General features: G+C 41.2%; 1 protein-coding gene across 3 annotated transcripts in view; it reads left to right on the forward strand.

The window, feature by feature from the left end:
- The window catches only part of LOC118806569 (protein inscuteable homolog), a 75,581-nt gene that overhangs the window by 26,524 nt on the left and 32,551 nt on the right, over positions 1-16,506 (forward strand). Inside the window, exon 2 of one of the 3 annotated variants that reach the window (XM_036568009.1) lies at positions 2,982-3,073. The exons of 1 other annotated variant lie outside the window; for it this stretch is intronic. In XM_036568009.1, the coding sequence (XP_036423902.1) occupies positions 3,018-3,073 (56 nt within the window). In that variant the 5' untranslated portion in view covers positions 2,982-3,017. Of the gene's footprint in view, positions 1-2,981; positions 3,074-5,913; positions 6,549-16,506 lie in introns of those variants that run through there. One more of the 3 variants, XM_036568013.1, reaches the window with a different exon arrangement.

The following is a 16,506-nucleotide window of genomic DNA, read 5'->3' on the forward strand; positions in this document are numbered from 1 at the left end:
ATGTCCTCCCTGTTCACACTGTTCTAGAATATCCTCTCAAATCACACGGTTCTAGAATATCCTCTCAAATCACATATTCCAAAATGTTATCCACCATTCAGGCTGTTCCCAAATGCTCTGTCCCACTCGCACTGTTCTGTAATGTTCTCCTCCGTTCCAGCTACACACAGTACATGCCATCCAAACCCACAGCCCTGCACTGAACCCTCATTAGATGATTTATTAACTACATGAATCATTTTTTGGTTTCAGTGGAGATTATGAAGCTTAGCTGGTGGCTCCAGGCTGCGTTTAGGGAGGAGAACCTGATGACCGCTGGCTCTGATTTAAGACAGCAGCCATTCGAACAGAACATTGTGGAACAGAACATTTAAGATTTGAACAGAAGAGCGGAGAACATGACTCAGTGGAGAAAATGAATCTGCAGTGCCATTTAGCTCAAAATCCACTTTAATCTGTGTCCAGACTAAACAGGTCTTAGTGTGTTACCTGCTTCACTTCCTTCTGTTTGTTTATGTGTAATTCAACCACATGCCTGAGCTCGATCCGGAACACTGTCCAGCAGCGCAGAGCGTCCAGCAGAGCTCTAATCAACTGCGCTGCAGGATGTCATTATCTAAATGGATTACAGTAGCACCGTACGCAGGGTTAAAAATGGAGTGATCTAAATTGGATCCATCAATAAAGAACGCTGAATAAAGTTTTTAAGCACTTACGAACGTCACCCGCTGCCTGGACCGACGCGTAGAGTCACTGGATGGCAGCCAGCCAATAAATTAGAAGATAAGAAATATTCTATTGGCTCAGTTCAGCTCCGGCTATTTAAAAGGGAAGTTTATTGATAATGAAATTACTTTGGGGGGAAAAAAATCAGACAAGAATAGAAGCTTTTGGATGCAGATCAATAGAGGACAGTGATTTTTGTGCTAGATTGGAGAACCAATTACAGTCTCCAGTCATTGTGACTTATGAGCAGAGTTTGTAGTTGTGCTGTAGTTTTATGAAGTATGTGTATAAAGTAAGCTGTAAACAGAGGCCGTGTCTGATCATAGTGATGAAGATGTATTTGTAGTTTTTCCTTTAGTATCATATATGCCGTATGTTATTGTTCTACTGGCTGCTTCCTTCACAGTAACTGCAGATAGGTGAAAAAACTTTATTAAAGGTATTATTACACTGTTTATGGATGTACATTGTCACTGTCGAGAATGAGTGACAGTAATTCTGGACCTTTTTTATTCCATTCATAATGAAATCTTGCAGCATAACATTCTGACCACCTCCTTGTTTCTACACTCATTGTCCATTTTATCAGCTCCACTTACTATATAGGTGCACTTTGTAGTTCTACAGTTACAGACTGTAGTCCATCTGTTTCTCTGATACTTTGTTAGCCCCCTTTTACCCTGTTCTTCAGTGGTCAGGACCCCCATGGACCCTCACAGAGCAGGTACTATTTGGGTGGTGGATCATTCTCAGCACTGCAGTAACACTGACGTGGTGGTGGTGGTGTGTTAGTGTGTGTTGCGCTGGTCTGAGTGGATCAGACACAGCAGTGCTGCTGGAGTTTTTAAACACTGTGTCCACTCACTGTCCACTCTATTAGACACTCCTACCTTGTCAGTCCACCTTGTAGATGTAAAGTCAGAGACGATAGCTCATCTGCTGCTGCATAGTTTGTGTTGGTCATCCTCTAGTCCTTCATCAGTGGTCACAGGACGCTGCCCACAGGAAGCTGTTGGCTAGATATTTTTGGTTGGTGGACTATTCTCAGTCCAGCAGTGACACTGAGGTGTTTAAAAACTCCAGCAGCACTGCTGTGTCTGATCCACTCAGACCAGCGCAACACACACTAACACACCACCACCACGTCAGTGTTACTGCAGGGCTGAGAATGATCCACCACCCACTCATAATGTTACGCCTGATCGGTGTATATTATATGTATATATTCATACTTTGTGACATTGTTTGTCTATTGATGCTCTGTTAATTGTTGACCTACCCGGTAATGAACTGTCCTATCCACACTCTTAAAAGAGATCATTCTTCAAGGGTTCTTTAGTAAAGAAAATGGTTCTATATAGAGCCATGAACACTCATAGAACTATTTACATGCTTAAAGGGTTCTTTGCATCATGACAGTCTTCCTCAGATTGATGCCGAATGTGCTGTAGAAGGTTCTATATAGAACCTTTTTAAAAAGGGTTCTATATGGCACCAAAAAACGTCCTGCTTTTGTTACAATGGTAAGCTTAACACAAAAGAGGAACCCTTTTTGGTATTATATGGGAAAAAGGTTCTATATAGAACCATCAGCAGCATTCTCCATCTGTTTGAAGAGCGCGTTCACGCTACAAAGAACTCTTTAATTATTCAAAGGGTTCTTTGATTGTTCGTGGTTCTACATAGAACTATTGCCATTACTAAAGGACCCTCGAAGAATCATTTTTTTAAGAATGTAGCTACTGTTTCAAAGTTTACATACTTAAATATACGAAAAAACTACCCTGATATAGCCTAACAGTGTGACCTTTCACACATATACAAAATAAATATCATTTGAAATCTATGACCAGCTCTAAATGTAGGTATTGTGATATAAACCGAGTCTGTTCTACAGTTTCTCATTAGGCTGAATGAATAACCGACTCTAAATGTAGGTATTGTGATATAAACTGAGTCTGTTCTACAGTTTCTCATTAGGCTGAATGAATAACCGACTCTAAATGTAGGTATTGTGATATAAACTGAGTCTGTTCTACAGTTTCTCATTAGGCTGAATGAATAACCGACTCTAAATGTAGGTATTGTGATATAAACTGAGTCTGTTCTACAGTTTCTCATTAGGCTGAACAACAACTCAACAGTAGCTATGGTAGAGCAAGTTTGTGGGTGGACCCTGGAGAGGTTAATAGCTTGTTGGAGGTAAATAAGGTTCATTGAGTTGACTTGTTTTTGCTGATACTCTGTCCCTGCAGGCCTGCTGCTGTTGCTATGTGTCATTGGGGTGTAGAATGGCGACTCCACAGAACTCCAGAAGCAGCAGCTCTTCCTTATCTACGGCCAAGAGGTGCGTCAACACTCCTTTCTTCAGTCTGTGCATTTCTGAGGATATCAGCTCAATTATCCTGAGCTTTTCTGAGCCTCTCCTGCGGGCTGTGAGTTTATATTTGTGTCCTGCAGAGCAGTCCTGGTCAGTGAGCTGCTGGGTTAGATCATCTGTGGCTCCGGCTGCAGGGGAAGGTTTCCGGTGTGTGTGCTAATGTGCAGTGATGGAGGCTGATGGGTGTCATGTTGATGTTGCTGTTTCTCCTCTTCAGCGTGGAGAGGCTCAATCACACACTCGCGTGTTTGTGTTGTTATTCGGCTTGCTCGCTCGGCCCGTCTCCGCCGTCTCTGACTGCGGTTGGGGCCGGGGTGGCTCTCGGAGCGCTGACGCTCAAATTAGACAGGAAATGTTCCCTTTCTGATTATACCTGCTCCAGTTCTCCTGCAAAAAATCCCAGCAGCACAGGAAAAAAAATTACATTTCAGTTTGTTGTGACATACACGCACACATACATACGGATATGTGGATATATGGATATGTGTGCTATCTGTATATACTGTGAGTGTGTTTAATTCACAGCATGCTGCATTCTGATTATATACACACTCAATATGAACGCATTCAAGAGTTTGGAATCACTTCCAACAAACAATGTAATTTTATATACAATAATAACCTGTGCAACGTAGATTTGAATCTTATAAACTAGACACCAAAAGGTGTTTTTAGTTTTATTTAATATTTCAAGGATTTAAAAAAAATATTTTAAGGATTTATTCTGTAAATTCTACACTATAATCATCCATGAACCTTTTTTTTGTTAAGTTATTTACTTCAAGATTGATCACCACTTTTCAAACACAACATATTCTAGATGTTGATTTTATGGATGTTAACGTTATTATAAGGGTTCTCACAGCTTTTCTCAGGCATTTTGGAATTTCAAACAAGTTTCTTTGCTACATCATTTTTTCCGTATCAGCATTCACTCAGGAATGGAGCACCTATTCTTGGAATTCATCATTCCTGGTGGAAATGGATTTGGCTTAAACATGAAAGCAGGCATGATGTAACCATGGGAATGTGTGTAGCACAATCATGAAAATGGCAATAACATATTCATGTAAACGAGTTTATTGTAACCTTGGAAATGGATGTAGTGTAACTACAGAAATGAGTGTAGTGTAACTGTGGAGATGGGTGTAGTGTAACTGTGGAAATGGGTGTAGTGTAACTGTGGAGATGGGTGTAGTACGTGGAATGGGTGTAGTGTAACTGTGGAGATGGGTGTAGTGTAACTGTGGAAATGGGTGTAGTGTAACTGTGGAGATGGGTGTAGTGTAACTGTGGAGATGGGTGTAGTGTAACTGTGGAAATGGGTGTAGTGTAACAATGGAAATGGGTGTAGCGTAACAATGGAAATGGGTGTAGTGTAACTACAGAAATGAGTGTAGTGTAACTGTGGAGATGGGTGTAGCATAACAATGGAAATGGGTGTAGTGTAACTATGGAAATGGGTGTAGTGTAACAATGGAAATGGGTGTAGCGTAACTATGGTAATGGGTGTAGCGTAACTATAGAAATGGATGTAGTGTAACTACAGAAATGAGTGTAGTGTAACTGTGGAAATGGGTGTAGTGTAACTGTGGAGATGGGTGTAGTGTAACTATGGAAATGGGTGTAGCGTAACTATGGTAATGGGTGTAGCGTAACTATAGAAATGGATGTAGTGTAACTACAGAAATGAGTGTAGTGTAACTGTGGAAATGGGTGTAGTGTAACTGTGGAGATGGGTGTAGTGTAACTGTGGAAATGGGTGTAGTGTAACTGTGGAGATGGGTGTAGTGTAACTATAGAAATGGGTGTAGTGTAACAATGGAAATGGGTGTAGCATAAGTATGGAAATGGGTGTAGTGTAACTATGGAAATGGGTGTAGCGTAAGTATGGAAATGGGTGTAGCGTAACTATGGAAATGGGTGTAGCGTAACTATGGTAATGGGTGTAGCGTAACTATGGAAATGGATGTAGCGTAAGTATGGTAATGGGTGTGGCGTAACTATGGAAATGGGTGTAGCGTAACTATGGTAATGGGTGTAGCGTAACTATGGAAATGGATGTAGCGTAAGTATGGTAATGGGTGTAGCGTAACTATGGAAATGGGTGTAGCGTAAGTATGGAAATGGGTGTAGTGTAACAATGGAAATGGATGTTGTGAAACAATGGAAATAGGTGTAGTGAAGCCATGGAAATGGGTGTAGCGTAAGTATGGAAATGGGTGTAGTGTAACAATGGAAATGGGTGTAGCGTAACAATGGAAATGGATGTAGTGTAACAATTGAAATGGATGTTGTGAAACAATGGAAATAGGTGTAGTGAAGCCATGGAAATGGGTGTAGCGTAAGTATGGAAATGGGTGTAGTGTAACAATGGAAATGGGTGTAGCGTAACAATGGAAATGGATGTAGTGTAACAATGGAAATGGGTGTAGTGAAACAATGGAAATACGTGTAGCGTAAGTATGGAAATGGGTGTAGCGTAAGTATGGAAATGGATGTAGTGTAACAATGGAAATGGGTGTAGTGTGACTATGGAAATGGGTGTAGTGAAGCCATGGAAATGGGTGTAGTGTTAGTATGGAAATGGGTGTAGTGTAACTATGGAAATGGGTGTAGTGTTAGTATGGAAATGGGTGTAGTGTGACTATGGAAATGGGTGTAGTGTGACTATAGAAATGGGTTTAGTGTAACTAAAGAAATGGGTGTAGTGTGACTATAGAAATGGGTGTAGTGTAACTAAAGAAATGGGTGTAGTGTAACTACGGATGGGTGTGGCGTTACCATGGAAGTGGAGGGCTGGCAACCATGGAAAATGGGTAGTGTAATCATGGAAATGGTTGTAACATAACCATGTAAATGTATGTAGTGTAACCATGGAAACGGGCGTAGCATAACCAAGCAGTGAGTGTAGCCACTGATCCGTGTAGTTTGTTTGTATGTATAGTAGCTGTTTATCAATCAGTCCATGTTATAATTATATTTCTATCACACGGCTGATGAGAGCTGGTCAGTATGAACAGACCTGCACTAGACCTGATTTCATACTCAAACTCTACATCACTTTAACTAGGGCTGGGTTTTGGGTGTTTGGGGGAGGGGCATGCCCCCCATGTCCGGTGGAAACGCTGTGTATGTGGTGTGTATGGGTGTATGTGGTGCGATTCGTCTGGTGGAGTATTCCAGTAGCGAGTAGAGTCGTGTATCTGCTGCTAAATCGTGAGAGAAACATCTGGGCCTCAGCTGCAGCGCTCCATTCCTCAGCCCAACCCCAGGGCTTTTTTTAGACTCAGACCATGAGACTGGAACGCTCCTCCACTGGCTTCTGGACTTCCTCAGCAGTGCGGCAGGGCTGAGACGGGGTGTAGAGTTAAATGGCGGTTACACTCAGGCAGTGACAGACACACCCTCAGCTCTCAGACGGCCCTTTAACCTTTACCAGGTGAGTCCATTTTTACTCCTTTAAAATGAGCTTCAGCGCTTCAGGCTGTGTCAGGGAAGCACGTTCAGCTGATACCGTCACCCTTCTGGCTGACAAATCTCAGAAATATTCAGACGCTCTTCACTCTGTTCGGCTCTAACTTTCCTTCAGAAATGAAGGCAGCAGGCAGAGCCTTCAGAGCTGACCCGTATCTGGCCAGCGTGTGAGGATTTCACCACCGTATTTAAGCTGAATTATTAAAAACTCTCTGTAACTGATTTTCTTTGACCTTTTTTAGAAAAAAACAGTTTTGAAATGGAGGATTTTCTCAGAACACAAAGCGTCTATAGGTCAGGCGTTAGTTCGGTTCCTCTGAGAATGAAGTGGTGTGGTCTTCAGGCCCAGCTGAACCCCCCTGAGTGTCTGCCATTTGGCTGTGGAAGTGCTTTATGGTGGAACATCAGCGCTGCTGAGGTCATCAGTCACAGCTTTTATGAGTCAGAGTGAGGATGCATTCACCTGCAGCTGAAAGGGCCCAATGCCCTTCAAGGGTTCTTTAGTGAAGACAGCGGTCCTATATAGAATCATGAACACTCAAAGAACCCTTTGCATGCTTGAACGGTTCTTTGCATGGTGAAATGGCTCTTCAGATTGATGGAGAATGTGTTGTACACGGTTCTGTATGGCACCAACAAGGGCTCTACTATTGTTATAATGTTGAGCTTGTTACAATAGTAGAACCCTTTTTTGGTGCTATATAGAATCATTTTAAAAATCGTTCTACACACACAAAAAGAGGGTTCTTCAAGGGTTCGTTAGTAAAGAAAATGGTTCTATATGGAACCATTAACACTCACTGAACCCCTTGCATGATTAAAGGGTTCTTTGCATTGTGAAAATGTTCTCCAGATTAATGGAGAGTGTGTTTTATAAGGTTCTATATCAAATCGTTCTGAAAATGGTTCTATATAGCACCATAAAGGGTTCTGCTACTGTTACAGGCTTAACATTGTAACAGTAGCAGAACCCTTTTGGTGCTTTCAGGTCAGCGTCCACTGAGGAGCTTCTCTGTTGGACAAGGTGAACAGCTCACAGTCTGGATATAATAACATGATATTCAAAGAAAATTAGAGACAACACAGAAAGCCAGTCTCAGTTCAGAGACGCGGAGCAGAAACGCCCACTGAGAAGGAGACTCCATGTAGAAATAGACAGGGGATCAGAGGGAAATGAGAGAAAGAAAATCAAACACAGATTTATAGACGCTGGAATATTTTACATAACAAACACAAAACAGACATTTCAGAAAAATAAAAACATACAAATCCTAACAATCTGATGTTTTTCTGAACAGCAGGACTTGTTTACACAGCGAACGGGCCTCATCAGGTCAGGAGAGCTTTAATGGTCACTTTCATCCAGATACAGTGTTTCTAGAAGAACTTATTCATTTTTGAAGCTTATATTAACAGAAGTTCTGACGTTGTCATGACGACTGCAGGGTGGGGGAAATACTACTATTGTTATTATTAATAATATAATAATGTAAAAAAAATATTCTTATTATTATTATCATTACTGTTGTTGTTGTTGTTATAATAGCTGAACATTTTAAAGAGATGGTTCTTCAAGGGTTCTTTAGTAAAGCCAATGGTTCTGTATAGAACCATTTCATACTCATGGTGAAATTCATCTTCAGATTGATGAATATGCTGTATATGGTTCTATATAGCACTAAAAAAAGTTTCTGCTATTGTATAAAAGCGTCACATCATAACAATAGCAGAACCCTTTTTGGTGCTACACAGAACCCTTTTTTTACTGAAGAACCCTTGAAGAACCATAATTTTTAAGAGTGTAAAGAACCCTTGAAGAACCATCTTATTTATAAAGCTCTTTCATGCATAACAGCAGCTGAGGGTGCTTCATAATATTATTAAAGCAGCACAGTTAAAAGAACTGTTAATAAAACTAAAGAAAAATCATTCAAATAAACACAAAACATTATTATATTCCACCGCACTGATGTTCAGGGAGGGAAGATGAAATACATGAAAATGGAGGATGGGGCCCTTTAAGGTTATTCACACTCTTTTCTTTAAAGAACCATTAGCTGAAGGGTTCCTTAGTGAACCGAAAGTGGTTCTTCTATGCAATCAGTCTGAGGAGCACCTTTTGTTCTTCAAATTGATGGAGAACGTGCAGGAACGTGCTGTAGATGGTTCTGTAGAAAACCTCTTTGAAAATGGTTGTAAACAGCACCCAAAAGGGATCTTCTGTTGTTACAAGCTTGACATCGTAACTGTTGAAGAAACCTATTGGGTGCTGTTTAAACCCATTTTCAGAAAGGTTCTAGATAGAACCATCTACAACACATTCTCTATCAATCTGAAGAACTATATCATGATACAAACAACTATTTAACAATGCAAAAAGTTCTTTGAGTGTTCATAGTTCTATACAGAACCATTTTCTTTACTAAAGAACCCTTGAAGAACCATCTTTTTAGGAATGTACCATTTAGTTATATCTAGTCTTTATTAAAGGTACATGCAGTTAAAAATATAGTAACAAATACAAATAAATGAATTTAAAAAATAGATTTAACAAATACATTTTTTGGCAATTTTCATACAAAATACAACCCCATTTCCAAAAAAGCTGGGACGGGGGCCTGTTTACCACTGTGTTTCATCACCTCTTCTTTAACAACACTCTGTAAGTGTTTGGAAACTGAGGAGACGCTGCTGTAGTTTAGAAAGTGAAATGTTTTCTGTTCTTGTTTGATACAGGATTTCAGCTGCTCAACCGTTCAGGGGCTCATTTGTCATATTTTTCATTTCATAATGCGCCAAATGTTCTCAGTGGTGACAGATCTGGACTGCAGGCAGGTCAGTTTAGCATCCGGACTCTTTTAATATGGAGCAATGCTGTTGTTATACATGTAGAATGTGGTTTGACATTGTCTTGCTGAAATAATCAAGGCCTTCCCTGAAAAAGACGTCGTCTGGATGGCAGCATATGTTGCTAAAACATGTATATATCATTCAGCATTAATGGTGCCTTCACAGATGAGCACGTCACCCATGCCATGTGGGTAAATGGGCAAATATTTTTCAAAAAACAATAAAATTTCTCAGTATCAACATTTGATATGTTGTCTTTGTACCATTTTCAATGAAATATAGACTTTAAATGATTTGCACATCATTGCATTTTGTTTTTACTTTCATTTTGCACAGCGTCCCAACTTTTTTTGGAAATGGGGTTGTATATTTATGCATATTTATACAATAAATACGTTAGGAAGATATTTTTTTTCCACATGGTGGAGATGCAGTGTTGGAGCTGAAGAGCGGTGTCTGCTGTGAACAGCCGTGTGTGGATCCTCTCTGCACGGCTGGCTGCCTCTCTCAGCTCCAGGTGGAGCTCTAACGGAACGATGTTGGGCTGTTTTGCTGTAAGGGGGGCTCAGACTGTCCCGCTGCAGTGGGCTCTGCGCTCCGTGGAGCGTGAACTCCCCTCTCTGATACACAATTAGCGTTCTCCGCCCAGCGAGCTCGCGTCGCGCTCCAGTTTCGACAGGTGTTCCTGCGCGCTCGGCCGAGCGCCCATCTGTTTACCTTCACCGCCCCCCTCCCCGTCCTCCCCTGCACACCTTCCTGCAGCGCTGCCTCTGACTGTACAGCACACAAACACAAACACTGTTCAGCTCTGACTCCGCTGTCATCACACACACAGGCCTGTGAAAAAGTTTCGGCACCCCCCGGCCTGATTCCAGAGTGTAGATGAGTTACTCATCCTCTGCAGAGACACTCCTCTGCACACTTTAATGCATGATTACTGTTTATTTGCTGGGTTTAACATACTGGAAAAAATGGGCCTGCGCAAAAGTCATGGCACACTTCATTTGATTTCTAGGTTTTTCACTGCTTTTTATGCCAATTTCATTTTTTAAAACTGAAGCTCTGTAAGGATTAGGTGAGCAAGCAAGCTCACTAATCAACCAATCAATCAATCAATCAGCCTTTAATTAAACTCAGAGCACACTGAGGGTGACCCTCATTTGCAACGGAGCCGACATTACAGCACAAAACAAGGTACTGAGAAGAGTAAATACTCATATAATGAGATGAAGCATAAGGATATAACTATAACAGCTCAGTACAAAATACACTTTAGGCACTTTAAAACAATAAAAGCAAACAAAAAAAGCTGAATAATTAAAAAAGAAACAAAAAGTCACAATATAAATAACATTATTAACACTTTAATGAGCCAAACTGACATTCGAACTTCTTAAATAAAAATCAGTTTAAAATAATTAAAAACTCTTAAAAAGGTGGTTCTTTAAGGGTTCTTTAGTAAACCATGAACACTCAAGGAACTGTTGCATGATTAAAGGGTTCTTTCCATGGTGAAATGGTTCTTCAGATTGGTATATGGTTCTATACAGCAGCAAAAAGAGTTGTCATACATCGTAACACTAGCAGAAGGTTCTATATGGAACCATATACAGCACATTCTCCATTCATCTGATTTCACCATGCACAGAACCCTTTAATCATGCACTGGTTCTTTGAGTGTTCATGTTTCATATATAGAACCATTTTCTTTACTAAAGAACCCTTGAAGAACCATATTTTTGTAAGTGTATATACAAATAAGTCTCCACCTACAGACTCTTTCAGTTTCACTTCAAAAGAAATTAAAAAGAGCTCCAAAAATTGAAAAATGATTGTAAGTATTATTAAGTGTAGATTTAGGGGTTATGGTTTGGGACAGACTCCTCCCAACAGAAAGAACTCTATAAACGATGAGTGTGTTTATATTTAGTTCATTACTGTCTCTATTAATGTCCTGGGTTTAAATAGATGAGAACAGAATCACTGTAAATGTCTAAGATCTGAATATTTCACTGTATTTTTTAATTGTTTTTACTGTGGGAGCTCAGTTAGAGCTAATTTGGTAGAACGCTCCACATCAGCGTTAACATCATTAATAAACTGATAATGATTAAGCTGATGTTCATTCTAACCTGTTGCTATAAAGTGTTTCTGATATGTCCGCTCGATTCTGGCTGGTCCCACTTAGGAGATACTTTTCCAGTGTGAACTATCAGCCCCTCACTGAGAGCCATGTGCTCTGTGATGTTCCTGTGTGACCCACAAAGCTCAGGAAGATGGCAGGGAATAACGATGACATGTTAATGTTGACGTGTCGGCAGCAGATGAGGAACAGCAGCTCCGTTTGGACGGCGAGTGACTCAGACAGCGTAACGTCCTCACTTTGAGCTCCATATGAATAATACAGAGCTCTGTTTTAGGGACAGATCATGTAACAGGACGGCGTGACTGATGGTCTCTGAGCCAATCGCAGCGCAGACACAAACTTTTCTCTGTGTGAGTCAACAGAAACAGCAGCCAGTGCCTTTCTTCTTGTTTCAGACGTGTTCATGAAGACGACACCGAGCTGATGGAGCCAATAGAACAGCAGCCGTTCCTCACCCTGAATTATTGATACGATTCGATGCTCTGAAAGAGCTGCGTGGTTGGTGACTCTACATGTGGAGCTTCAGGGAACCGTTCTCTTTTTGTATGTAACAACAAATGTTGACAAACAGAGATGAGGAAACTACACTCCTAAAAAAGATGGTACTTTAAGGGTTCTTTAGTAAGGAAAACTGTTCTGTAAAGAACAAAAGTCGCAATATAAACAACCTCATTACACTTTAAATGAGCCAAACTGACATTTAAATTTCTTAAATGAAAAATCAACTCTTAAAAAAGATTCTTCAAGATGGTTCTTTAGTACAGAAAATGGTTCTAAGAAGAACCATGAACACTCAAAGAACCCTTTGCATGATTAAAGTGTTCTTCGCATCATGAAAGCGTTCTTCAGAATGTGCTGTAGATGGTTCTATATAGGATCTTTTGGAATATATAGCACCCAGAAGGGTTTTTATGTTGTTATGATGTCAAGCTTGTAACAATAGAAGAACCCTTTTTGGTGCTGTATAGAACTCGTTTCAAAAAGGTTCTATATAGACCCATCTACTGCACATTCTCCATCAATCTGAAAAACCATTTCACCATGCAAAGATCCATTAATCATGCAAAGGGTTGTTTGAGAGTTCAAGGTTCTACTTAGAACCATTTTCTTTACTAAAGAACCCCTGAAGAACCATCTTTTTAAGAGTGAACACTGGCTTGGGGAATCATGCTGCTGCACAGAGACTTTTACAGGTGTTGATTGGCACCAGCTCCAAATTCATAAGCATGTTGTTTGGGGGTCTAGTCTGTAGGGCAATGGAGTGGTCAGCCAGAACTTGTCCATTAGCTTGTCCTCAGGACTGTTCTTCTGGCCTTTAGGCATAACTGAAGGCAGACCACTTTCTTGGGTAACACTTTCTTTTACAGTCTGTTATATAAACAAGGTACAAACTCCGAAGTACAAGATAATTATGACGTTGAGCTTCTAAACACCTTTTATAAAACGGATAGTTCCAGTGCTAAAATCTGATTGGCTCTTTTCACAAGAAACAGAAGTGTGTAAACGCTGGTAAAACAGGTTCCACTATTATCTTACAGACAGTTACTGACCTCAGAAATACAGGCGCTCATATCACTTCAACACCACAGAAAGGTGTCTCACTTTTCTTTGTCCAGAACTGTTGAAGAACCAAACTCACAACAATGTGGGAGTCCAAACTAAAGATTAGTGAAGAATTCCTTCACAGCTGTCAGAGCACAGTAAGGTCAGCTAACGTCTTCTGAGAGATAAACGATGGTGAAAATAACTATAACCAAAACGGCAGATTAGCCATTTTAGCTGGAGATGTTGAAACAGCTCACTAACAATAAACAAAAAGCTAAACATGCACACATACCGTCCACAGCGCCACTGTAGACGTTTAACTCAAACACCGGCTCCAGTGAATGAACATCTGCTCCCGCTGAGCTCTCGCTCTCTCAGATACCGACAGCTTTAGAGAGAAAATGAAAACTGTTCCTCTGAAAGCGGCTGAAGCAGCAACTTTAAAGCATGAACTGCATTCAGTGTGACGTCAGTCAGCAGCGCTGAAATACAGACCCAGCGGTTCTTTTACTCCGTATGACAAAGTTTATTCCTTTATTAATCACACAGACTCATCTCTCCTCTGCTCGTCGTCAGCTGACAGACCACTGAAACTGAGACGAGGCTGTTTTTGAGTGAGCTGTACATGCTCCACGCGTTATTGTTGTTACTGTTGTTGTTTTAGTGGAAGCAACGTTACCCTGAAACGAGAACGTCCAGCAGAAAAAATGCGGAAATGTGAAAAAAGGCCTGTTGGCTGAGTGGCGTTCAAAACCGTTGTAGAATACACAGCATATGCACACCTATGAAGCCTCACAGCAACTGAACTGTATCACTGCACCGCGTCATGAAGACTTATTGTGCTGTTAATAACATCTTTGACTCTAATGCTGCTCACATGATGCACCGAGTGCACTGATGAAGTAAGAACCCGGTACTGTTTAAACTGAGGGGCTGGGAAACAGTTTACAGCTGACAGTGTTTGTACTAGTCCCTTCAATCATGTGCTGCACTGACGCACAGCCAGGGCAAACTAGCATTACTATGAGCATAGAAACAAGGACATAATGTTATGCCTGATCGGTGTATATATATATATATATATATATATATACGTTTATACACCGATCAGGCGTAACATTATCCTTGTTTCTACGCTCCACTTACTATATAGGTGCACTTTGTAGTTCTACAGTTACAGACTGTAGTCCATCTGTTTCTCTGATACTTTGTTAGCCCCCTTTTACCCTGTTCTTCAGTGGTCAGGACCCCCATGGACCCTCACAGAGCCGGTACTATCTTGGTGGCGGATCATTCTCAGCACTGCAGTAACACTGACGTGGTGGTGGTGTGTTAGTGTGTGTTGTGCTGGTACGAGTGGATCAGACACAGCAGTGCTGCTGGAGTTTTTAAACACCTCAGTGTCACTGCTGGACTGAGAATAGTCCACCAACCAAAAATATCCAGCCATCAGCGTCCTGTGGGCAGCGTCCTGTGACCACTGATGAAGGACTAGAGGATGACCAACACAAACTGTGCAGCAGCAGATGAGCTATCGTCTCTGACTTTACATCTACAAGGTGGACTGACAAGGTAGGAGTGTCTAATAGAGTGGACAGTGAGTGGACACAGTGTTTAAAAACTCCAGCAGCACTGCTGTGTCTGATCCACTCGTACCAGCACAACACACACTAACACACCACCACCACGTCAGTGTTACTGCAGTGCTGAGAATGATCCACCACCCAGATAGTACCTGCTCTGTGAGGGTATATCGCTGCTGTCAGAATAAACATGTCAGTTTTTGACATGATTTGAAAATGCCTGTTGCTCTTTCATGATGAATGAATGAAAAGAAAAGGCCCAAAATTACCTTGACAAAAGTCTGCTTCCATTGACTTCCATAACAGTAAGTCGAGGTTACGACATTTTGTTCTGACACATATATGTGTGTATGTGTGTGTGTGTGTCTGTGTGTGTGTGTGTGTGTGTGTGTGTCTGTGTGTGTGTGTGTGTGTGTGTGTGTATGTAGAGACATATATATGCCATACATATTGTTCTGTTTTCCTGTCTAGTTAGTGTCATGTGAGTTTATTGTTCTGTATGTTTTTCTTGTGTATTTATTGCATATTCTGCACTCGTTTCACTCTGTCGTGTATCTGCACTCTGGGTAGTTCTGTATATTGTGCTGCTGTTGTGTGTTTGGGGCCTGAACAACCACACTGTGTTCCAAAGTGTACAGGTTATATTGAGGAATGACAATTACGACCACTTGACACTCAACTAATAGCAAAAGAGGAAAAGTAAAGAGAGGGACAGAGCGATTGTCATCAGCCCTTAACTGTGATCTTATTTAGTCCTCTGTAATCGATGCCTGTTTGCTAGAAGGACCCTGTAGTTCTTCCCCACGAAGAAAAAGTCCCACAGAGTGTGTCGAGGCTGGCGCTGTCCTCCACGGCTCTCTCCATGTTCCTCTCACAGATAATGAGTAGACTGTATGGGAGTGTGGAGGAGTGTTCCCTGACGGAGCTCAGTGACACTTCACCATATCAGTCAGCATCACTATCACTTATTTACCTGGAATATATTTCACTAAACAAAAGCTGGATTTCTCTGCTTCTCTGTTTGGCTCCGTAGCAGAATGATGCGTCGCCTTTAGCTCTTCAGCCTGGACTTTAAGAGACATCAACACTGAACTGAATGAAGAGCAGAATTAGGGGTGTGTGCTGGTCCTCACTCGGCTAACTGTTCGAGATGCTATGGACCATTTTCACACTTCCGTGTTCGTTAATGCAGAAGAGTAAATAGTAGAATTAAACGGCTTCCGGTTGTGCTGTAAACAATGGCTGATACTGCCCGACATCATTGCCACATTCCTAATGCACCAATAATTGAACTAAACAGCCTCACCTGAGTTTCCACTCGATCAAGTTTAAAAATGTTCAACTTTAGCTGAAAAGCTTCACTCGTCATGTGTCACATTTAACGAGGCAACCAATCAAAAAAGAGTAAAACTGAGCTGTAGAGTGAATATGGGCTGAATATGGGCAGATTTACTCACATCTGTGATTAAAAATGCTCTAAGATAAATATTCATTCACTGCTGTGTTTAAAATCCTGGAGATGGTCGTCACAGAGGTTTGATTAAAAACCCTGAGAAACTGACTCGTCTCCACTGCAGCTCGGTGATCAGTAACTGTACTGTAGAAATACGACGCTGTGTCTCTGAGCTGGTTATGGTGTTCAGGGCTTTGTTGTCTGCTGCAGCATACTATGTCTACCGGGCTGCTCCTGAGCTCCACAGCGGAGACGCGCAGAGTCCAAACGTTTTTAAGTTTTGCATGACGAGCTTCAGCCACGTCAGACTAGCCTTTCTGCTGATGTTAGAGGAGCTACCAGACAT

Source organism: Colossoma macropomum, unplaced genomic scaffold (assembly GCF_904425465.1).
Source record: "Colossoma macropomum unplaced genomic scaffold, Colossoma_macropomum, whole genome shotgun sequence".
Classification (NCBI taxonomy): domain Eukaryota; kingdom Metazoa; phylum Chordata; class Actinopteri; order Characiformes; family Serrasalmidae; genus Colossoma; species Colossoma macropomum.